Here is a 25634-nt window from a genome sequence, read left to right as displayed (position 1 = left end):
GTTTAAAAATTGGCAAGTCATGTTGCAACTTTATAGAACCTTAGTTAGGCTGCACTTGGAATATAGTGTTCAATTCTGGTCGCCACACTACCAGAAAGATGTGGAGGCTTTGGAGAGGGTACAGAAAAGATTTACCAGGATGTTGCCTGATATGGACGGTATTAACTATGAGGAGAGGTTGGAGAAATTTGGTTTGTTCTCACTGGAGCGACGGAGGTTGAGGGGCGACCTGATAGAAATCTACAAGATTATGAGGGGCATGGACAGAGTGGATAGTCAGAAGCTTTTTCCCAGGATGGAGAGTCAATTATTAGGGGGCATAGGTTTAAGGTGCGAGGGGCAAGGTTTAAAGAACGAGGCAAGTTTTTTACACAGAGGGTGGTGGGTGCCTGGAACTCGCTGCCGGGGGAGGTAGTGGAAGCAGATACGACAGTGAGTTTTAAGGGGCATCTGGATAAATACATGAATAGGATGGGAATAGAGGGATATGGTCCCCGGAAGGGTTGGGGGATTTAGTTCAGTCGGGCAGCATGGTCGGTGCAGGCTTGGAGGGCTGAAGGGTCTGTTCCTGTGCTGTCATTTTCATATTCTTTGTATGCAGAGGCAAAATTGCCTGGCAGTAGTGGAGAGAAGTGAGTGTCACCAGCATTTTACAGAGGTCATGGCAACAGAGTCACAAATAATTCAATTATATGACGAAAAAGCTGCTAAAGGCTTCTATTCACATATCCCTTACTTTATGCATTGTTCTGCACCAGCCAACTTCAGCAACAGCATTTCTCATGTACAAGAGGAGCAGCACTGGTCATTACATTTTCTTCTCATATAACCTGCACACTCAGGGTAAATATAGAAACATAGGAATTTTTGATTTGAATTGATTTATTATTGTGACATGTATTAGTATACAGTGGAACGTATTGTTTTTTTGCACGCTATACAGACGAAACATACCATACATAGAGAAGGAAAGGAGAGAGAAAGTAGAAGCATTGGTGGGCTTTCCTAACTATTAGGAGCGAGAGTAGGCAATTTATCAGCCCTTTGAGCCTGCTCCGCCATTCTGTATGATCATGGCTGATCTGCATCTCATCCTAACTTCACTTTCCTGCCTTTCCCCCCATAGCCCTTTATCCCATTTTGATCAAATATTTATCTATCTCTTTCTTGAATCCATTGGTTGATTCTGCTTCCACTGCACTCTGGGGCAGTGAGCTCCATAGTTTCACAACCGTCTGTGAGAAGTAGCTGCTCTTTATCTCCATCTTGAACCTCCCCCCTCTCACTCTACTACTATGACCTCTTGTCCTAGACTGTTCTAGAAGGGGGAACATTTGGTTTAACATTTACTTTATCAATCCCATTGGGTGCTTTGTATACCTCAATCAAATCCGCCCCTTGTTCTTCTGTACTCCAGCGAGTACAAGCCCAAGCTACTCAACCGTTCCTCATACGACAGCCCCTTCAAACCTGGAATCAATCTAGTGAACCTCTTCTGAACCGCCTCCAGTGCCACCACATCCTTCCTCAAAGGTGACCAAAACTGAACACAATACTCCCAAGTGAGGTCTCACCAATGCCTTACACAATTGTAACAACACTTCTCTACTTTTATACTCTAGACCCTTTGCAATAAATGCCAGGATTCCACTTGCCTTCTGTATAACATTCTGCATCTGCATACTCACTTTCTGAGACTCATGCACAAGGACACCCAGATCCCTCTGCACAGACACCTTTTGAATTTGTTTCCCATTTAAATAGTAATTTGCCCTTTTATTTTTCCTGCCAAAATGGATAACCTTACATTTATCCACCTTAAACTCCATCTGCCAGTTTCTGGCCCATTCCCCTAGCCTGTCAATATCCATTTGTAAACTTTTGTATCTCCTCACCACAGCCTGCTTTCTCACCTATTTTTGTGTCGTCAGCAAATTTCGCTATGTTACACTCTGTCCCTGCTTGTAGGGCAGATTCACATCCTTTCTCTACTACTGAAGACCATGGGGCCCACGCTCTTAAAGAAGGAAACTTGCTGTACCTCAGGACCACTGGAATGCATTACATTGCCTGCTGGAGGGCTTTGACAGCATGTTGGCAAACATAGAGTTGTCCACATCCAAAAGGTATGGAGTTCACCTGTGGCACTGGCATTCCCCAGTTACCTATGGGTGTGTTTTGGTATCTCAATGGATGCTGCAGCTGAGATTTCCATGCAGAAGTGGATCTAGATTCTGTGTTCGTCTAGCCTCCAGCTTCTTCAAACTTCCCATGAGAGCATCACCTGAGTTCTGATCGCTGTGTTCTTTTATATGATTTCAACCAGTTTCAGTCTTCCTTGAAGTTTTAGTTTCCAATCTCAGTAACAGTCTTAGTTTCCTTAGAAACTAGCAGGTTCAGTTTCCTTTCGCGCTTTCCCTTTTCGATTAGGGTCTTTCTCAAAAATGTTAGCTTTGAGACTACAAATTCCATCATGCTATACAGGGTGATTGGACTTCCTTTTATGTTAGCTGTGAGTCTCTTATACTCTTGCCGAAATCATATGGTCCTGCCAATGGCATATCGCCACCGTAGCTTTCCCAGCAGTGTGGAGTGCATTCAATGTGTTAACCCCATTGATAACAATATGACCATAAGATCCCATTCACCAGCGAGCAGTGTGCCGCCTCCCACTGCTGCGAAACACACCGTGAAGGGGAAGAAAAATCCCGCCCTCTATCTTCAACTTCTTTTTTTCTCTTACTTCTGCTCTGAACTTGATATATTAAGCCTGGTTTACAGATATTATCAACCTGACATCAATCATACATACCCTTTCTCTGCTTCACTTTACTCTCTCTCTCTCCTGTCATCCAGGGAGCTTTGGCATTGTTTATCTTTCTGTATCCTAACCACTCCTCTTTAAAGGCAGCCTGTTGTTATGTTACAGTTTTGCTTACTTTTGAATCCAATCTAGTCCAGTTTCATTTTCACATGAGTGAAATTGGCCCTCCTTCAATTAATTATTTGTATTCTGGATTTCCTCTTCTCCTTTTCCATAGCGCACCTAACTCTTATTATGCAACAGAGCCTGGTCTCCAGTCATCTTGGACCCCCTTGCCAAGGATCAAGGCTTTGCTCCATCAAGCCTATGTGATGGCTCGTATGATACTGCCACCCCACATTAAAAGATCTCAAGTACAGGCCTCTTTCACCCCTTAAAATGAAGTTCGGGACTTGGAATGTCAGGATCCTCATTGACAACCCCAACAGAAACAGTCATAGAGGTCATAGAGTCATCGAGGTTTACAGCATGGAAACAGGCCCTTCAATCCAACTTGTCAATGCCGCCCCTCTTTTTTTAAAACCCCTAAGCTAGTCCCAATTGCCCGCATTTGGCCCATATCCCTCTATACCCATCTTATTCATGTAACTGTCGAAACGCTTTTTAAAAGACAGAATTGTACCTGCCTCTACTATTACCTCTGGCAGCTTGTTCCAGACACTCACCATCCTTTGTGTGAAAAAATTGCCCCTCTGGACCCTTTTGTATCTCTCCCCTCTCACCTTAAAACACCTCAACATCTCAACAGACCGGAATGGCGAACTGCTTTTGTTGCCTGGGAGCCCAGGCATCTCAACATTGACATCACCTCTCTAAGAGGAGAAGGGCAGATCAAGGAACAAGATGGCAGTTAATACCTTCTTCTGGAAAGGTAAATCAGAAGAAGATTGCCGCTTCCACAGGGTTGGCTTCACCATTAAAAATAAACTAATTGGTCATCTCAGTGACTCCCCTAGTGGGACAAACGTACATCTCATAACCCTTCGGCCCACTCTAACCCAGAACCAATGCGCTACAGTCCTCAGCATATACATCCCAACACTGGAAGTTTCAGGCAATCAAAAGAACAATTTTAATCAAACAATCCTTGGGCTGCGTCCCAACAAGCGACTAGCCGATCGTCCTTGGCAACTTCAATGCCAGAGTTGGAAAGGACACAGACCTCTGCGGATGTCTAATTGGCAGAGAGCAGGTAGGGAAATCCAACATCAATGATATTCTGCTCCCGACAAATGTCTAGAACACGGCCCTGTTAAAAAACCTTGTTCCATCAGAGAGACAAGTACAAAGACTCATGGAAACACATGCGCTCCAAGCACTGGCAGCTGCTCGACTATGTCATCATCTGAGCAAGGGACTGCAAGGATGTGACAGAAGAGACTGCTGGATGGACCACCATCAAGTCCGCTCTGTGATCAACCTCAAAACAGAAATGCTGCAGGAAAATCTATGCTGAGGCACGAAAATACTCTGATAAGAGAACTCTATTTAGCCAGCACCTCACTGCCAACCTGACGACTCTCAATGGCACAGAGATTCAGAGTGTCCACAATGCGTGGACTGCCCTCAAGGCCTCCATAATCAGCACCTGTGAAGAGATGCTTGGTTACTCGACCAAGAAACACCAAGACTGGTTTGATGAGAATGATCAGGAGATCCAGGAGCTGATAAGTCACAAACACTTCTCTGAACCTGAAACTGCAACTCAACTCGAGAGCAAGAAAGCAGATCTACAGACAGCTGAAGGATGGGGTCCAGCAAAATAACCGTGACCTAAAGAACAGATGGTGGATGGAAAAAGAGCAGGAGGTCCAGCAGTTAGCCAACTACCAGGATGTGCAGGGCTTCTTTAGTGCAGTTAATGCCACCTAGGGCCCAGTCGCCCAAGGCCCTATTACTCTATTGGCCAATAACGGAAAGGTGCTTATCAAGAACAGAGAGGCAGTCAGTGACTGTTGGAAAGAGCACTTCGAAGATCTTATTAACAGAGACTCTGTCTTCAACACAGTCTCCTTGACTCGATCCTGCACCATGCTACCTGCCATCATCTCAGCAGGTATGGGCAATAAATGCTGGCCTAACTAGCAATGCCTACATCCTGTAAATGAATTTTTAAAAAACAACCTGGTATGAGGTAAAAAAAGGCCATCTGACAGCTAAAGAAAAATAAGGGCATTAGGAACAGATGGAATCCCCGCGAAGCACTAAAACATGGCAGAGAAGCACTACTGGCGGAATTTACCTTACCTAGAAGGAGAACATGCCAAGAGATCTCAGAGACCATCGTGATCATCTTCAAGAAAGGTGACAAGTCCAACTGCAGTAACTACAGAGGAATTTCCCTGCTGTCAGCCACAGGGAAGGTCAACACATGTCCTCAATAATCACCTTTTCCCTGTGGCTGAAGAGCTCCTCCCAGAGTCACAATGCAGATTCCATCCACTAAGGTGCACAACGGGCATGATCTTCATGGCATGGTAACTACAAGAGAAATGTAGGGAACAGCACCATCCCTTGGTCTTGGTCTCCTTTGACCTTACAAAGGTCTTTGGAGCATCCTCCTCTGTTTTGGCTTCCCTCAAAATGTTTGTCACTATTCTACATCTGCTCCATGATAGCATGCAAACTGTGATCCTGACCAATGGGTCCACCACAGACATAATTCATATTCAGACTAGCATCAAGCAAGGCAGTGTCATTGCATCAAAGCTCTTCTCAATCTTCCTTGCTACAATGCTGAATCACACCCTCAGCAAGCTCCCCACTGGAGTGGAGCTAAACTACAAAACAAGTGAAAATCTGTTCAAATTCAACTGTATGCAGGCCAGATCCAAATTCATCCCATCCTCTGTCATTTTTGATGCTTATACTTGCACACACTCGGAGGTCGAGCTCTAAGCCATCGCCAATATCTTCACTGAGGCGTAAGAGAGCATGAGACTTACACTAAACATCTCCAATAAAGGTCCGAACCTATCTGTCGCCGCCACACAACACTATCTCCACCTTGGCTATCAAAAACCATGACGGGTGCTTGGACAATGTGGACCACTTTCCATACCTTGAGAGCCACTGTCAACAAGGCACACATCGACGATGAAGTTCAACACTATCTCCAGCGCAGCCTTTAGTCATCTGTGGAAGGGAGTGTTTGAAGACCAGGACTTTAGACCAAACTCATGGTCGAGAGAGCAGTAGTGATATCTGCCTTCTTATATGGTGCAGAGCTGTGGGGGGGCAATTCTCCCAAAACATTTTAAGTGCCGAATTCATGTAAAAACGAGTAACTTCCAGCCTTTTTTTTTGTGGGATTTTCAAAGCGAATCTCCTACACTCTGAGCACTGCAGAGTACCTCAGGGAGATTCACAGTGAAAATTAGGGCCGGGGCATATTCCCACTGGAGAGGCTGGCAGCATAGCGCTGAGCAGGCCACTGCACATGTGCCGATTTGTCAGAGCGGAGATCGGCGCATGTGCAGTGGCCCCGCACTGCCGGCCTCTTGATCGCTGGCCAGCTCCACGACCCCACATCGCTGGCTGTGCAATCCTCCCCACCCACCCTCCAATTGCTGGCCTCGCAGACATCTCTGGGCTAGCCCCAATGTCCCCCCTTCCTCCCTCCGGCCAGCCCCGATCCCACCCTCCCCACCCAGCAATCCCGACTCCCCGACATCCCTTCCCCCGAGCAGTCCCAACACCCTCGGAGCACCCGCTCTGACCCAGATGGCCAGTCCCGATCACCCTCTTCCCTCACTTGCCACTGATCATGACTACAGAGTGGCAGCAGGACCCCTCCAACCCCATTGATCTTCCCCCCAATAGGTCCTGTCCCTTGGCACTGCCCAATGCCTAGTGGGTAGTGCCAAGGTGACCTTTGGGCAGTGCTAGAGGGCCAAGCTGGCAATGCCCAGCGGGCACCCCCTTTACCCCCAATCTCCTGGTGGGCCTCCATGCCCTGCCTTCACTCTAGTGGGGTTGGACTGCCAATTCCGTCAGCAGGGTGCTGTTGTAAATCCCGCTGGAGTGAATCACTCCTGGCGGGGGATGGGGGGTGGAGAGAAGATGCTAACGGGCCTGGAGACTTCAGTCCCGGAGGCCATGGCACCGAGTGGGGAGATGGATTGGCCTTCGCTGATGTCTAGAGCAGCACAGCAGGCTGGGAATATCACGCCTGTGGACTATGTACAACAGGCACCTCAAAACCCTGGAGAAGTACTACCAGTACTGCCTCTGCAAGATCCTGAAAATCCATTGCAGGATAGGTGGTCTCCCTCAGGCCAACATTTCCAGCATTTAAGTACTTATCAGATTTGATCAGCTCAGCTGTGAGAGCCACATCGTCCACGTGTCTGACTTGAGACTCCTGAAACAAACTCTCTACTCAGAGCTTCGACACAGCAAGTGAGTTCCAGGGGGGTAGAGGAAATGCTTCAAGGACCCCTGCAAAGCTTCCTTGAGAAAGTGGAACATCCCCACTGACACCTGGCAATTCTTGGTCCAAGACCGGTCAAAGTGGAGGAAAAGCATCTGGCAAGGAGCTGAACACCTCTGCCGGAATTTTACCGCCTCGCCCACCAGAGGCTCGTAAGATCCTGCCCTGAGGCCAACAGAGAATTCCATTCTGCGAGCCTCGCCCGCCCCAATTCCGGGGCGGGTGAGCTGTTAAAATTCCTGCCCTCGAGTTTCATCGGCAAGAGCAAGCTGAAGCCAAGAGCAACAGCAAAAGGAGTACGTGGTAACCAGGGCACCCCATCCACCGGCTCCTCCAACATCATCTGCCCCACATGTGACAGAGACTGTAGGTCGCACGTTTGACTCATTTTTAGACTGAAAGCAAGACTCCAAAGGACTGCCTGAGAAGAAGAAGAAGAAGAAGAAGATGATATTATAATCACTGTCCCTTAAATGCTCCCCTCATGATACTTGATTCACTTGACTCACTTCATTACCCAGAATAAGATCCATCAATGCCTCATACCTTTTGTGGCCGCAAACATACTGATTGAAAAATTCTTCTGACCACATCTCAGAAATTTTTTCCCCATCTGCCCTTTACATTTTCACTACCCTTGACTATTTATAAAAAGCAATGGTGCCCATTATAGCTACTCTATAATTTTTGCCCTCAGTCATTTACTTACAAATTTATTCCTTTTTATCTTTCCTGTTAGGTGGTGGTCTCTAAAATACACTTAGTACAGTGACAGAGACAGTGGGGGGAACTTTCCCGTCCCACCTGCCATGGGAATTGTATTGCGTAGGGGCAGCTGGAAAATCCCACCTAGTGTCTCAAAACTGGCAACAAAGGACTGAGGCCGCACCATATTTTGGATCTTGACGGATTTCAGATCAGGCAGTTCAAGTCACGGGTCACTCATATACATGCAATATAACCTAATTTTACATTCTTTCTTACCCTATACAATATCTTACTATGTCATAGAGTCACAATTGTTACAGAGGACATTCAGGCCATTGCGTCTGCACCAGCTTCCAAATGAACAATTCACTTAGTTCCACTCTCCCACCCTCTTCCCATAACCCTGAACGTTGTTTCCTGTCAAAAAACAGTCCAATCTTTCTCCTGCCCCCTGTACAAATGAGTCAGCCATCCTGCCATAGACTTGGTTGTAGCGGCACTCACCAGAGGAACTACAAGCAGGATTTTCCATACAACCCACCGTGTGTTTGGTGGTGGCGGAGGCAGCCCACCATTGGCCAGAAGTGGGATCTTCTGGTTCCACTATTGTTAACGGGATTTCCCATTGAATGCACCCCTCACCACCGGAAAAGCCACAGTGAGGATGCACTGCTATTGAGACTGGAAGATCCCACAAGTGTGAACAGCCAGAAAGTTCCGGTCTATTATTTTGACCGGTATTCATAAGTGAATACTGATTGGAGAGTATGATACACTTCCTGGCTTCACAGTCCATGCATCCCAGCCCTGTCTCTTGCTCTAGTTATTGCTGTTGTTCACATCACAATGCTGGCACCAAGTACGTGTTCTGTTGGTGGAATGTTTGCCTCGATATGGCCAAAAATATGTAAGTTGACATGTAATTTCACATTACTTGAATGCATGCCAGTTTATTGGCACCACCCAAGCCTTTTTGCCAGAGGTAAGGTAACAAGGCTGTGCACTGGTAGCTATGGTTGCAGTTTCTGCTGTGGGAGGTGAAACAATCCCAAAGCCACCTCTCTGGAAAGATACTGCCTCTCTCCACATTGCTCTTCCAAAACCTGAAGGTGCAAAATTCAGGGTCAGAATACTCAGGAGTATAGAAATCTTCCAAGAGTAGGGATTCCCAGAAGACATTTGTTAAAGTGCCACATCAAAGGTTATTGAGGAAAATAAAACTCATGGCATTTGGGGGTAACATGATGGCAGATTGGCTCGCTAACATGAGGCATGGAGTAGGCATAGATGGCTATTTTTCAGGTTGGCAAGATATAACAAGTGATGTACCACAGGGATCAGTGATGGAATCTCAACTGTTTACAATTTATATAAATGACTTAGACGAAGGGATGTTTTTTTTCTGACAACATACGATAGGTAGGAAAGTAAGCTGTATAGCGGACATAATGATGTCCCTACAATAGGATATAGGTAGGTGAAGTGAGTGGACAAAGATCTGGCAAATTGAGTATAATGTAGGAAAATGTGAAATTCTCCATTTTGGCAGGAAGAATAAAAGTGAAGCATATTATTTAAATGGTGAGAGATCGCAGAGCTCTGAGATGCACAGGGATTTGGGTGTCCTACTGTATGAATCACATTAGACCAGTATGTGAGTACAGCAAGTAATTAGGAAAGTTAACAGAAGGCTATAATTTGTGAGGGAAATTTAATGTAGGGAGGTTATGCTTCAGTTATACAAAACATGAATAAAACTGCATCTGGAATCCTGTATACAGTATTGGTCACCTTATTCAAAGAAGGATGTAAATTGATTGGAAGCAGTTCAGTGAAGGTTTACCAGACTAATACTTGGAATGGACTGGTTATCTAATGAGGAAAGGCTAGACAGGCCAAGCTCGTATCCATTGGAGTTTAGATGAGTGAGAGGCGACTTGAATGAAACATAGAGGCCGGATTCTCTGGTCCCACTGCAGTGAATGGAGATTTGGCTGAACACCAAATTCTCTGTTCTAACTGGCAGGGGTGGCAGGGTGTGTGAGACCAGAGAATTATGGCCATAAGAGCCTGAGGGTTTTGATAGGGTGGATGTGGAAAGGTTATTTTCTCTTGTGGGAGAATCTAGAACTAACAGCCACTGTTTAAAACGAGGTGGTCACCTATTTAAAACAGAGGAGGTGAATTTTTTTTTCTCTCACAAGACAGCACTGCTGCATCACAATGCCAGGAACCCAGGTTCAATTCCAGCCTCGGGTGACTGTCTTTGTGGAGTTTGCACGTTCTCCCTGTGTCTGCGTGGTTTCCTCCAGGTGTTCCAGTTTCCTCACACTCTCCAAAGATATGTGAGTTAGACTGATTAGCCATGCTAAATTGCCCCTTAGTGACGGGGTAAATATATGGAGTTACGGCGATAGGGCCTGGCTGGGATTGTTGTCAGTGCAGGCTTGATGAGCTGAATGGCCTCCTTCTGCACTGTAGGGATTCTATGAGTCAATGAGTCGTGAGTCTTTGGATTTCTCTTCCTGAAAAGACGCTGGAAGCAAAGTCTTTGAATATTTTTAAGGTAGAGGTGGATAGATTCTTGGTAAGCAAGGGGTAGATAGGTTATCAGGGGTAGGCAGGATGCAGATTTGAAGTTACTATCAGATCAGGCTTGAGGGGCTGAATGGCCTACTCCTTGTTCATATGTTTGTATGTTCAAGCTACAGACTTTCATCCTCATCTCCCTCCTGCTGGTATTCCAGCTCTGCATTGCCTTCCTCCTTCAGAGATCTAACTCCATGATGCTAACCCAATTCTTTGCACAAACATTTCCTCAATGCATTAGATTGTGAAGTTCCAAAACAATAGAAACTGGCACAGAAGATAAAGAAAAAACCAGGAGCAAAATGCAAGCAGAAAACTTTCTAATGGCTTAACCTACATTAATGAGGATCTCCCAAATAGATCATTATCAATTATCTGTATTCTCTGGTAATCGACTCTTTTAACATAGGAAACAGTTCCAACTTATTTACACTATGAGCACTCTACAGGCGAGTTCCCACCCAACAGGCCTAATGAAAAAGGCCCCGATAATTTAGAAGTGAGTGCCTGCACAGATTGATTGCAATTGTCCTACTGCTGGAACAGAATGATTTGTGCTTCCTGAAAAATAGGCACAAGTCCCATGCCCGACAGATGCTCCCAAACCTGCTTCAGCAACATTCCTACAGACAAATTGGTCTGGAGATTCTGACAGCAATGCAGAACCCCTGTTGGTGAATTGATATGAAGCTCCTTCCCTTGTCAAGGGGCATGCTACATGTATAATTTAAGGTTCAGCAGAAGTGTCTCTAGCTGCAGCCCCTAGAAGCCCAGTTTTCGGAGCTGGAGTGGTGGCCAGAGACACTGTGGAGCATCGCAAGGCAGAGAGTATCATGGATAGCATGTGTAGAGAGGTGGTCACACCGCAGTCTAAGATTTCCCAGGCAGGAAGGAAATGGGTGACCACTGGACAGAGCAAGTGGGCGAGGCAGGCAGTGCAGGAATCTCCTGTGGCCATTTCCCTGAAAAACAGATATACCATTCTGGATACTGTTGATGGGAATGGCCTCTCAGGGGAAAGCAACAACAGCCAAATTTGTTGCACCACAGTTGGTTCTGCAGGAGAGGGGAGGAGTAAAAAGTGTGGGAATGCAATAGTCATAGGGGATTCATTTGTGAGGGGAATAGATAGGTGTTTGTGGCCACAAATGAGACTCCAGGATGGTATGTTGCCTCCTTGGTGCTAGGGTTAAGGATGTCTCAGAGCAGTTACAAGACATTCTGGAGGTGGAGGGTGAACAGCTAGTGGTCATGGTACACATAGGTTAAAAAAAGGGAAGAGGTCCTAAAAGCAGAATATGGGGAGTTAGAAAGAAAGTTGAGAAGTTGGACCTCAAAGGTAGTGATGTCAAGATTACTACCAGTGCTAGTCAGAGTAGAAATAGCACGATATATTGGATGAATATATCACTGAAAAGACCGTGTGAGGGGGAGGGTTTCAGATTCCTGGAGCATTGAGACTGGTTCTGGGGTAGGTGGGACCTGTACAAGCTGGATGGGTTACACCTGGGCGGGACTGGGACTGATGTCCTGGGGGAGTATTTGTTAGAGTGGTTGGGGTGGGTTGAAACTAACATGGCAGGGGGATTGGAACCTTTGTAAAGGGTCAGAGGAAAGGGGAAATCAAGGACAAAAACCTAGGACAGAAAAGGGTTTAAGAAAAGTGATAGGCAGAGAAATCAAGGGCCAGATTCAAACAGGACGTCAGTGAAAAATAGTGGGAACATGACCAGTAATGTTAAAAAGACAAGCCCAAATGCTTTATGACTTAATGTATGGAGCATTCGCAATAAAGTGGATGAATTGATCACACAAATAGATGTAAACAGGTTTAATATAGTTGGGATTCCAGAGACACAGCTGCAGGGTGACCAGGCATGGGAACTGAAAATCTAGGGGTATTTAATATTTAGGAAGGACAGACAAAAAGGTAAAGGCAGTGGAATTGAATTTCTAGTTTAAGAGGAATTTAATTCCATGCTGAGGAAGGATATTAGCTCCAACAATATGGAATGAATATGGGTAGCGCTAAGAAAGATCAAAGGGTAAAAAACATTAGTAGGGATTATATACAGATGCCCAAGCTGTAGTGATGATGTTGGGAATGACATTAAACAGGAAATTAAAGATGCATGCGATAAAGGAACATCTGTAATTATGGATGATTTTAATCTGCATATAGATTGGGCAAATCAAATTAGTCATAATACTGTAAAGGATAAATTCCTCGAGTGTATATGGGATGTTTTTCTGGACCAATACGTTGAGGAACCAACTAAAGAGCAGGCCATTCTAGACTGGGTATTATGCAATGAGAAAAGAATAATTTAGCAATCTAGTTGTGCAAAACTCCTGGGGATGAGTGACTATAACATGATAGAATTTTTCATCAAGATGGAGGGTGACATAGTAGGTTCTGAGATTAGGGTTCTGAATCTTAGTAAAGGAAACTACAATGATATGAGGTGTGAGTTGGCTATGAGAGATTAGGAAACGTTACTTAAAGGGATGATGGTGGATAGGCAATGGCAAATATTCAAGAAGCGCATGGGTGAACTGCAACAATTGTTTATTCCTGACTGGTGCAAAAGTAAAATTGGAAAGGTGACCAAACCATGGCTTACAAAGGAAATTAGAGGCAATGTTAAATACAAGGGAGAGGCATATAAATTGGCCAAGACAAAAAACAGACCTGAGGATTGGCAGCAGTTTAGAATTAAGCAAAACAAGACCAAGGACGGTTTAAGAAGGGGAAAGTAGATACGAGAGTAAGCTTGCGGGAAACATAAAAACTGACTGTGAAAGTTTTGAAAGGTATGTGAGGAGAAAAAGATTGGTGAAGACAAATGTGAGTCCCTTACAGTCAGAAATAGGAGCATTTATAATGGGGTGCAAAGAAATGGCTGACTAACTGTATACATACTTTGGTTTTGTCCTCACAAAGGAGGACACACATAAAATACCAGACATGTTGGGGAACACATAATGAGGGGGAGGAACTGAAGGACATCAATATTAGTAGAGAAATGGTGTTGGGGAAACTGATGAGACTGAAGGCCGATAAATCCCCAAGGCCTGATAATCAACCTTCCAGAGTACCTAAGGAAGTGGCCCGTAAAATAGTGGATGCATCGATGGTCATCTTCCAAGATTCTATAGATTCTGGAACAGTCCCTACAGATTGGAGGGTAGCTAATGTAACCCCACTATTTAAAAAGAGAGGTGGAGAGAAAATAGGGAATTATTGACCAGCAAGTCAATAATGTCAGTAGTGGGGAAATGCTAGAATCCATTATCAAAGATTTTATAGCAAAACACTTGGAAAACAGTGGCATGAATTTATGAAAGAGAAATCATGCTTGACAAATCTACTGGAATTCTTAGATGATGTAACTAGTAGAGTTGATGAGGGGGAACCAGTGGATGTGGTTTCTTTGGACTTTCTGAAGGCTTTTGACAAAGTCACACATAAGAAATTAGCATGTAAAATTGGGGGTTGTGGATTGAGATGGATAGAAAACTGATGGAAACAAAGAGTAAGAACAAACAGGTCTTTTTCCAAATGGCAGGCAGTGTTTAGTGGGGTACCACAAGAATCAATGCTGGGACCCCAACTATTCACGATATATATTAATAATTTAGATGAGGGAACTAAATGTAATATTTCCAAATTTGCAGGTGACACAAAGCTGGGTGGAAGGATGATCTATGTGGAGGATGCAGAGGAATTTCATTGTGATTTGGACAAGCTTAATGAGTGGGTAAATGAATGGCAGCTGCAATGTAATTTGGATAAATGTGAGGTTATCCACTTTGGTAGCAAAAATGGGAAAGCAGATTACTACCTGAATGGCCACGTATTAGGAGAGGGGAATGTGCAATGAGACCTGGGTGTCCCTGTACGCCAATCACTGAAGGTAAGTATGCAGGTGCAGCAGGCAGTAAAAAGTCAAGTGGTATGTTGGCCTTCATAGTGAGAGGATTCAAGTGCAGGGGTGGCTGATGCAATTATACAGGGCCTTGGCGAGGTCATACCTGGAATATCGTGTGCAGTTTTGGTCTCCTTATCTGAGGAAGGATGTTTTTGCTCCAGAGGGAGTGCAAAGGCGGTTTACCCAGATTGATTCCTGGGATGGCAGGATTGACGTATGAGGAGAGATTGAGTCATTAAGATTGTATTCACTGGAGTTCAGAAGAATGAGGTGGGTTCTCATAGAAACCTATCAAATTCTAACAGGACTGGACAGGGTAGATGCAAGGAAGATGTTCCTGATGGTGGAGGTGTCCAGAACCAGGGGTCACAGTCTGAAGATATAGGGTAGACTGCTTAGGACAGAGATGAGGAGAAATTTCTTCACCTAGAGAATGGCCAGCCTGTGGAATTCGCTGCCACAAAAAGTAGTTGAGGCCAAGACATTGTATGTTTTCAAGAGGCAGTTAGATATAACACTTGGGGCAAAGGGGATCAAAGGATATTGGGGGAGGCATTATCAGGCTATTGAGTTGGATGATCAGCCATGACCATAATGATTGGCAGAGCAGGCTTGAAGGACCGAATGGCCACCTCCTGCTCTTATTTTCTATGTTTCTATGATAGTCTTCCATGAGTCCAAAGATGGCTGATTTAGGATCCCAGTAAGAGTTTTAACAACACCAGGTTAAAGTCTAACAGGTTTATTTGGTAGCAAATACCATAAGCTTTCGGAGTGCTGCTTCTTCGTCAGATGGAGTGGAAATGAGAGCACATTTCCACTCCATCTGACGAACGAGCAGCGCTCCGAAAGCTAATGGTATTTGCTACCAAATAAACCTGTTGGACTTTAACCTGGTGTTGTTAAAACTCTTACTGTGTTCACCCCAGTCCAACGCCAGCATCTCCACATCATGATTTAGGATCTGCAGACTTTATGGTACACAGGACATTCATTGTCCTGTAGGATGTCTGGTCATGTCATATCAGTTCAGGTCAGTGTGCGTTTTGTTCTATATGTAGGTTAAACAAAAAGGGGGTACTGTGATTTATTTAACATTCAGGCTAATATTCAGAATCATCATTAATGCTTTTAATTCATTTTCACTAAAAATAGATCTCAAACAAACCCTCCCTGTTGAAACTAATCAATGTGAAGATTCTTGGATTGATTAGGGAAGTGGGTTAATCAATTATTTGATTTCTTACTGTTTGTGACACAAAGGTCTGTTCATAATGACTGTAAATCTAATATAATGGCAAATTTAACACTTGCTTCGGTATGTTGTACATCCACTGTGATGAATTTTTATTAGATTGGATTTTATTATCTGCATGCTGATAAAGGAAACACTAATGACTAGCTTAGTTTGTTATTACATGGTAAAAGCTACAACTGTTAGTTCAATCAATCAGTTTAATCAAATAAAACTTTACTATCATGCTGATCTTGCATTCTATAGGAATCAAGTAATAAATAAAATAACTATTGTAGCTACTTTAACAAGCTTCTATATTTTAACAATATACTGTTATAATGACATTTGATGATAAATGTTGATAGCATTTTGTCATAGTTGTTTCATAGAATCCCTACAGTGCAGAAGGAGGCCATTTGGCCATCAAGTCTGCACCAATCACAATCCCACTCAGGCCTTACTCCCGTAACCCCGCATATTTACCCTGCTAACCCCTCTGACACTAAGGGTCAATTTAGCATGGCCAATCAACCTAACCCGCATATCTTTGGACTGTGGGAGGAAACCGGAGCATCTGGAGGAAACCCACACAGACACAGGGAGAACGTGCAAACTCCGCACAGACAGTGACCCGAGGCCGGAATGCAACCCGGGTCCTTGGCGCTATGAGGCAGCAGTGCTAACCACTGTGCCACCATGCCGCTCTTTTGTGTGCACCTCTCTATCTCTTTATTTGTTATATTCTATTTCTATCTTGTATTAGATATTAGAAATGTTAAAAGGTAGGTAGATCAGGGCAGAATGCATTAAAAGAGTAACTTGATTAGGATTTCAGTTTGAGTTAAAATATGAGTCCTATCGGTTTACAGCATGGAAACAGACCCTTCGGCCCAATTTGTCCACGCCACCCTTTTTTTTAAAAACCACTAAGCTAGTCACAATTGCCCACATTTGGCCCATATCCCTCTATATCCATCTTACCCATGTAACTGTCCAAATGCTTTTTAAAAGACAAAATTGTATCCACCTCTATATGATCTGACATATTTGTACCTGAAAAACTGAGTAAACTGCCATGGCCTGATGGTTTGGCAATATTATTTTAAGATGATTCGCTTTTAACAAATTCATATCACTAATGTTTCTTTTTGCTGGTATTTCAGCATCACCAAAAAATAGTGGCACAGCAAATCTAGTTTGAACTAGACTTCCAAATGAGTGGAAGATAAATGTGGATTGAACCCCCAGAGACAAATGCATTTCAGATCATGATGATTGCATCCACCAAATGGAAAGATCTAACCACTGAAAACCTCTTGACAATCTCATAGAATCATAGAAACCCTATAGTGCGGAAGGAGGCCATTCGACCCATCAAGTCTGCACCGACCACAATCCCACCCAGGCCCTACCCCCATCTCCCTACATATTTACCCGCTAATCCCTCTAACCTACACATCTCAGGACACTAAGGGGCAATTTTTAGCATGGCCAATCAACCTAACCCGCACATCTTTGGACTGTGGGAGGAAACCGGAGCGCCCGGAGGAAACCCACGCAGACGCAAGGAGAATGTGCAAACTCCACACAGACAGTGACCCAAGCCGGGAATCGAACCCAGGTCCCTGGAGCTGTGAAGCAGCAGTGCTAACCACTGTGCTACCATGCCACCCCTGCAATATACCAGCAATATACTTTCTATATCAATCAATTCTCTTTAAATTTTGTAAAATAAAAGTTTATTACATGTTTTGCACATAAATAAATATTAAGAAATACAAAATTATCAAATTTTCTTGTGAAGTAGGAACTTGTGGGGAAGATTTTCGTCTTGCATTATGTGTGATGACAAACATCTTAATTACAAATAGCACACAGAGGAAAATTTCCCCATTTGGTTTTCTTCTTGTAGTAGAATGAAAGTAACCTTGGTTCTTAAGTTTACATTAAACTCTGTCTCCTGAGCTGCTGCAGCTTTTACAGAAATTCCATTACATTCAGTTCCAACAGCAAAAGCGTAAATAAATTGTATTTACTGCAGCTTTTTAAGCAATTCAGATACTTCAATTCACTGGAGCTGTAATCATTATTATACAAGAACAGACCACATACAGAAACTTTGTTAAACATAACAATACTTACACAATCTTCTATTTGGTTCAAGAAAATTGTATTATTCCACAATGTGATTTTGGGCTGACATCAACTTATTCATCATTTGACTATTTGCCTTGTACTTAGCCTCTGCTATTTTCTCTTGTTAGCAATGCTTTTATGATGTGTATTCTTATTTTCCTACCATGCCCTAACAGTTCCTTCATTCATGCGACTGTGTCATTCTTTCTCATCCAGCAACACATTTGACATTGGGCGGAATCCTCCAGCCGTTAACACCGGCAGGATTCTCTGGTCCCGCTGCTGTGAATGGAGATTTGGCTGAGCACCAAATTCTCAGTCCTCACTTGCAGCAGCAATGGGACGTGAACGGTCAGAAGATTCCGCCGATAATCTCACTTCATTTGCAAGTTCTGGGAAGATATCAAATGGGTGGCATGGTGGCACAGTGGTTAACCTGGGTAAGATGCTCTTTCGGAGAGTTGGTGCAGTCTCAATGGGTTGAATGGCCTCTTTTTGCACAGTAGGGATTCTATGTTTCTGCAGCAACAGAAGGGTTCAGAAGGGATGAAAATTATAGCAGTAATACTGTGAGTCCTGTGGTTTCTAAAATAGAAATGTTGTATATTCAATCGATGCGAAAATTGAGTATTCTGTAATAATATTTCGCATGTTTGTGTACAATTGATATAGTAAGAAGTTTAACAACACCAGGTTAAAGTCCAACAGCTGTTGGACTTTAACCTGGTGTTGTTAAACTTCTTACTGTGTTTACCCCAGTCCAACGCCGGCATCTCCACATCATGACTACAATTGATATTGCAGAGATCAAAAGCTAGTATGTGGGTATCTGAAAAGTACACATACTATATAGCATCAGGCATTGAACTAGGAAATCACGGTTTCAATTATAGTTTTGATTATTATTCAGAGCCAGGAGCTTTTGTAGGTGTCCAGTTTGCTAATTTGGACAAGTTATCTGAGATGAGAAGGACAGGCTGAAGAAGCATGTTATTCTGCTTTGCTAAAGCAAACCTTATCGTGTCCTGAACAAAGAGCAGTACTGATGGCATCTGTGGAGCTGCTTGAAGTTAGATAGCTGGGTTGGGCGAAAGATAACATATTGTTGAAACATTTTCCATGGTTCTACTTTAGTCTGATTGTACAGTGAGTGGTTCTATTTCTAGAATCTTTTGTTTCAATATTCCATCTTCTATACAATGCTCAATAATAGAGGTAGTGCAGAAACTTTAAGGGAGAGTCAAATGGATATTTGAGAGATAGGTCAAGGGAGGGATATTTGTGTTTGAATCAGCTAAATACACTGCAGACTCTTTTGCATTTCTGTACTTTCTTTGTTCCTTTTTTATTACACAGTATGGACTTCAAACATTGAATTCTTACCTTTTCTTTTCCTAGTTGCTTTTGCAGTCTGTTCTGCCACTGGACAGCTTGCATGATGATGGCTTCCCATCTTCTCTCCAGATTCACAATAATAAGTTGCACTGACTGGCGATCTGCCTCTGAACAGCTGTCATCTGTATCATCGACGAGACGTTGACATAAGCGCAGGACAGATATTATGCCACGCCGACGTTGTTTAATTTCAGTGCACAGTGACTAAAGGCAAATCATTAAAATTAGTGACAATTATAATCTTGTGCAATTTGGTCCAATATGCTTAAAACAACTTGGCATAATATAAGTGAATAGTATGAAAATAAAGCATACCAATGTTCATCCAATAAACATTGGTCATATTGCAAGGATAATGAAATTAATAGATTTGACCAATTTTTATTAGAAACATTATATTGCACTTACAAATAAATAAGTGTATGAGTACTTGCAGCACCCTATTTGAAAGGTTTCTGTACAGTGAAATCAAGATCATAACCTTTGTCAGGTGTGAAAGAATGACCAGAACTAATTGTCATTGGCAACGATTCCATCTGAGAGCAAATAATCTGTGAAGACGAAGGTAGCTGGGCTTTATGTTTATATTAATTTTAGATTATGCTACATTGCTGTCAACTGTCAAATGACGATTTGTATGGTGTTTATCTTTCATTTACTGCAAGAAAATACAACCTATTTATATAGCCATTCAGGGGCCAGTGGAAATAATAATAGGCTAAATTTAAGTAAAATAATTTCCAACACAATGATGATTAAATTGCAGTAATACGTCATTCAGTTAAGGCAGTGGTTCCCAAACTTTTTTCATTGGGCCGCACTTTCGGAATAAAAATTTGCTCGTGCCACACCAAATTTTTTATTGATAAGAAATACATTGAAAAACAAAAAAAAACAACTCCTAGCAGTGCTTGGTTCATAACATAGAACACAACTACTTTATAATATGATCATGGGACATCCAGAAAGTATAAAACAATGCATCACTTGATGCTCTTGCTCTCACTTTGGAAAAATATCTATCCATGTTTAAATGTTTCTTTGATTGTCCTTGAATCTTCCCACCACACTTGCCATCCTCTCTTGCCGCACCAGTATGGCGCGCCGCACCCTTTGGGAACCACTGAGTTAAGGTCACAGAACTAGAAATACACTGAACAGCAGTGAGGAAAGAAAATCATTAACCAAATTCAGTGTATGTGTAGTGTTTATGTTAAAAAAATTATAGATGACATAATATTGGAACTTAAGCCAGGAAAGTCAATCAGCAGTATGTATTTGGATTATTGGTGCAGTATGTTAAGAATTATCTTGGTAACTAACTCTCAATCCACATAAGCCAGCTGCAAAATGAAAGCTTACAAAATGATTACTTGAATCCGTTGCAAAATCTGTTGAGCTGTACATCAGCAGGAAGACATTTTGCAGATATATTCTATTTGTTGATATATTGCATTTTTGTAATATTTCAAATTTCCATAAATCTGTAATAGGTAGAATTCCATTATTTCTATAGTAAGAGAATAGCATACCTTTAATATTTCAGAATTTTAAATAAGATAGATGATAAATTTCCCATTTACTTATCACCAAATATGGGTTTGCAGTGTATTATTCAATTTTTGGCAGCTATGTATTTCCATCTTTGGTTCCTCAAGTTTCCTTAAAGGGGAAATCTTTCTCAGTAATAAGTCGAAGTTATGTATTCCAAGCACAGTCACACACCACCAGTTGAGCCATGTGAAATATTGTGCCATGAGGAAATTCAGTTTGAAATTTCTTTTACTACCTTGTAGCCTACTAACTGCAAAGTGTTCTGGATAAGATTATGGCTGGAATTGTCCAGTCTCACACGCCCTGCTGCCAGTGAGAACAGAGAATTTGGCACTTAGCCAAATCTCCATTCGCTGCAGTGGGACCAGAGAATTCCTTACAGCAGAGGTTGGAGTATTCCGGCCTACATCGCTGTGAACTGAATGTATGTGTCCTCTGTATGTGTCCTCTGATACTTTTAAATGGATCTGGAGTGCAGATTGAAATAAATGCTTATTATGTTGAGAGAGTCAACATTCTGTGGCAGGTTTTTTCCACAGTGATGAAAATATGTAACAAGCTGAAGTTTTGTCAGGGTTTTCTTCAAAAACAACCATTGAAATATACTTTTCCAAATGTGTGACATGGCTCTCCCCTTTTTGCTCAACTTCACTGTTCATAGCCTGTTTTAGAAAACAAACTCTATTTCCTTCATACTGTAGCTTGAGACATATTACATTCATGGCATTATACATACAGTATTACTCTTACTACTGATTTTTGTAAAATGACTCTTGCATTGTGTGAGACTGTAGTAGGGGCGGCAGGTTAGCACAGTGGCTAGCACTGCAGCCTCACAGCGTCAGGGACCTGGGTTCAATTCCGGCCTTGGGTCACTGTCTGTGTGGAGTCTGCACATTCTCCCCGTGACTACATGGGTTTTCTCTGGGTGCTCCGATATCTTCCCACAGTCCAAAGTTGTGCAACTTAGGTGGACTGGCCATGCTAAATTGCCTCAATGTCAGGGGGACAAGCTAGGGTGAATGCATGGGGTTATGGGGATAGGGCCTGGATGGAACTGTGGTCGGTGCAGACTCGATGGGCCGAATGGCCTACTTCTGCACTGTAGGATTCTATGATTCAGTATTTTTAAGTCTGCTTTTCCATGGCTTGATTAATATGGAATCTTATTAAATCAATCCTTCTGGACTACTTAATTTGTCATGGAGCACAGAAGGAGACTATGTGGCCCATAGAATCCATGCCAGCACTCTGTAGAACAATTCAGTCAGTCCCATTCTACTTCTTTAGCCTTGTACCCTGCATGATTATCTCTCAAGGCCCTAACCAATTTCCTTTTGAAATTCTTGATCATCTCTCTTTCCACCAATCCTGTAGACTGGGAGTTCCAGCTCATTATCACTAACTATGTAAAACAGTTCTTCCTCACATCCCTCGCTATATCTCTTACCAAAAACCTTAAATCTGTGTCCCTTCCTCCATCATCTAATGGGAACAGCTATTACTTGTCCAATGTGATGTTAGTGTACCTTTAAGAATTTTTTTAACTCATGCTCACAGCCTTAGATGATGTCATTGTTGGGAGGAGAAAAAAAACTGTGGGCAGGTCAGGTGACAGGAGTTCATTTTCAGTTTTAGAAGGGACAGCAAGCTAAAAAGAACTGTTTTCCCTCTCTCCCTGTTGTTTTTGATAATTCTGTTGGCGAGGTGAAAACAAGACCTTGTTTTCCTGAGGGGTGAAAATCTGCTGTTGTTGGGGGCTGGACCAGAGTCTTTCTGGTGTTTTGGGAAGCTGCCTTGTCTTCAAACTGTTTGGAGTGAATCCAGAGAACTGCAGACTTCAACCAAAGGACTCAATTTCCATTATCACGTAAGCAGTAGACTTTGCTGAATTGAACCTGTTTAAAGGGTTTTGTCTATGGCAAGGGTTTTGGTTTGATTAGAACACATTAGACATATTTGTTAAAGGATATTTATTATAGTGATTGTTTTGTTTCTTGTTTGTAATTGATAAAAGTTCTTGCTAATTTTCTTACTATACACTTTGACTATATTCTTAAATAAGCTTTGTTTGGTAAAAGCTCCCTAATGGGTCCTTTGAACCTCACCTGAAGTGGAACATATCATGTTTATCATAGCCAAATTCAAGATGCAAAACTTGCGATTCAGGCAGGTTTCATGAAACACTTTGGAGTTTCTAACCTGAACCATAACACTACCTATCTAAACCTGACTTAATCATGTACATTTCTGCCAGATCTTCCCTCAATCTCCTTTGTTCCAGTCTAACCTTGGAACTGAATTCCCTCATCCATGGAACTGTTCTGGTAAATTTTCTCTGCACCCTCTCAAGGACATGCACATCCTTCCTAAAGTGTGGTGGTCAGAACTGGATGCAAAACTGTTTGATGCTGAACGACAAATTTATAAAGATTCAGCATAACCTCTTGTTTTTGCACTCAATACCTCTATTTATGAAACCCAAGATCCCATACCAACTATTCTCTCAATATGTCCTGCTATCTTCAAACGTGCATGCACATGAGCCCCCAGATCCCTCGGTCCTTGCACATTCTTTAGAAAGAAATTCCACACACCTCAGTTTTAAATGACCAGTCCTTTATCTGGTAGCTATGTCCCTTTTTTCGAGACTCTCCCACTAGTGGAAGCATCTCACCATTTACCCTGTCAAGTCCCTCCATCAGGATCTTACATGTTTGAATAAGGTCACCCCTCATTCTTCTTAACTCCAAGGAATACAGACCCAGACTATTTAGTTTCTCTTGTGAGGACAACCCAGTCATCCCAGGAATTGACCTGGTCAATTTCCTTTGGACTGCCTTCAATGTTACTTCTTTTTAGGTAAGGGGACCAAAACTGTATGCAATATTCCAGGTGAGGTCTCACCAACACCTAGTACAATTGCAACAGAACTCATCTGAACAATGCCTGGGGCTGCTGACAGAGTTCAGGATGGAGGCTGCCCATAACTGGGCCCTGGGACACCTTAGTAGTGGGTTGCGGGAGCATCTGCAGTTGGACCTTCCAGATTAGGTGTCCTGGAGGTGATCTATCTTCTAGCCTCCGAATGTTCCAGGAGATCCATCTTTGTTCTCAGTAGGTCCATCTTCCAGTCTCAGAGTGTTCCTGTAGATCTATCTTAATTTTCAGAAGGTCCAACTACCTTCTGAATGGTGGGTCAATGAAGCTGGCACCTTTTCAATATGGCACCCGGACAATATTTATCACTCTTCAATCCTTTGGCATCTTCTCTGTATCTAGTGAAGGTTGGAAGAAAGCAAGCCCTTTTGTTATCTCCACCCCCACTTGCTTTAGCAACCTGAGATGTAAGCCGTTACATCAGGTGACTTATCCACTGGAAGTAAAGCTAGACTTTGCAGTGCCTCCTTCCTCACAATTTTTACCCATCTATTACCTCAGCCACCTCCACTGCAATCAGTATTTTGTTGGCTGAATTTGCTGATGCTGCAACTCTACAGGAAGCACTTCCTATAGAAGTACTGCTGCAGTGCCTATTTCATTATAGAGCAGCTGCCTGCCACATAGATACATGTAACAAAGATGATCACGGACAAGATTTTTCTGGTAATCAGCAAAGACCAATGGCGGGTGGGAAAAGTGGAGTTGAGCCCGCCAATGGCAATGGCGGCTTTTCCTGCTATATCATGCAGCACTTAGTGCCAAAAGATTTTGGCCATGGGTTCCATGTTGTATTGCTGATTTGCGTACCCCGCCATCAACTCAGCGCTGCAATCATTGGGATGCCACATTTAAAGGCCACACCAGCCACACTTCATAGGTCACTGGGAAATGATGACTACCAAGGCATCCTGATCATCTGCCCTGGCATCTGTCCTGTTTACACGCTCTCCATCTGTTCTCATGCAGGAAATGTTGGCTCACAATAGGAAGGAGAGATTCCAGACGGGTGGAGGGATGCCAGGACTCAAAGTCCTCATGGATAGAGTAATCCAGCTGGCCGGGGAGGACATTGACTGCTGCTGTGCTGATGGTGAGGTGAGTGATGATAAACCAGGTGATGATCCAGCACTGCACCATCCATTAGACAACAATGCTGTAAGTTATGTTGCCTGTTTCTCAGGACCCAGCCATGCACTAATGACCTTTCCTTTCTTTTGCAGGCACATCTGGGAAGCCGGCCAGGAAGTCAAACAGCCACACCCTTGACTCCAGCCCTGAGAACCGTGGAGAAGAGGAATTCATAGACCCCAACATTGAAGACCCGTCACAGTGCTCACTCACACTTTCCACCAGCACAGAGACACACACCACAGTGGGATCCAGTTTTAGAGCAGCTTTGGAGTCACACCTGGAGGGTTGCCGGAAGCCAGGAATCTGCTGAGCCCGAGTCAGATGACGAGACTCTGGACTTGGTCATACCTCAGTTGCTGGAGCTCCAAAGACAAACTCAGGAAAATCAGGATGGGATGTCAGCTATACTCCTTGGATTGAAAGGCTGCATGGAGGAGTCTGTCTGCCTCATGTCTGAGGTGATTGTGCCGACGTTCCAACGAAACAGGGTCAACACACCTAGTGTGGCGGCTGCCATGAAGATCTCGGTGCAAGACTTTTGTCCAGCACTGTTGCAGTGCATGGATTCCAGGGTGCTGGCACTTGCTGGAATTCGAATGCCAACCCACAGGTCAGAGGGGCTTCTCGAGCTCACTCCAGCTGCCCCTCTAACCCAAAGAGGAAGCCAGGACACCTCGGGCTCCCACAAGGAGGAGGAGAATCAGCTGGTGCACACGCCAGGGCCATCAGGTGACTCAAGGAGTGTCCCGCCCA

The 25634-nt window shown here is 43.4% G+C and overlaps 1 protein-coding gene across 10 annotated transcripts in view; it reads right to left on the bottom strand.

Annotated features, from left to right (window-relative positions):
* The window catches only part of akap6 (A kinase (PRKA) anchor protein 6), a 414790-nt gene that overhangs the window by 22521 nt on the left and 366635 nt on the right, over positions 1-25634 (bottom strand). For all 10 annotated transcript variants that reach the window (XR_013500015.1, XR_013500016.1, XM_078233730.1 and 7 more), the window contains exon 11: positions 19242-19457. Coding sequence is in view for 8 of the 10 variants with exons in the window: in XM_078233730.1 (XP_078089856.1) it covers positions 19242-19457 (216 nt within the window). In the remaining 2 variants the exon portion in view is untranslated. The remainder of the gene's footprint in view (positions 1-19241; positions 19458-25634) is intronic.

Source organism: Mustelus asterias, chromosome 18 (genome assembly GCF_964213995.1).
Source record: "Mustelus asterias chromosome 18, sMusAst1.hap1.1, whole genome shotgun sequence".
In the NCBI taxonomy this organism is placed as follows: domain Eukaryota; kingdom Metazoa; phylum Chordata; class Chondrichthyes; order Carcharhiniformes; family Triakidae; genus Mustelus; species Mustelus asterias.
Note: the sequence above shows the minus strand (reverse complement) of the source record. Positions and strands in the feature narration are given on the sequence as shown.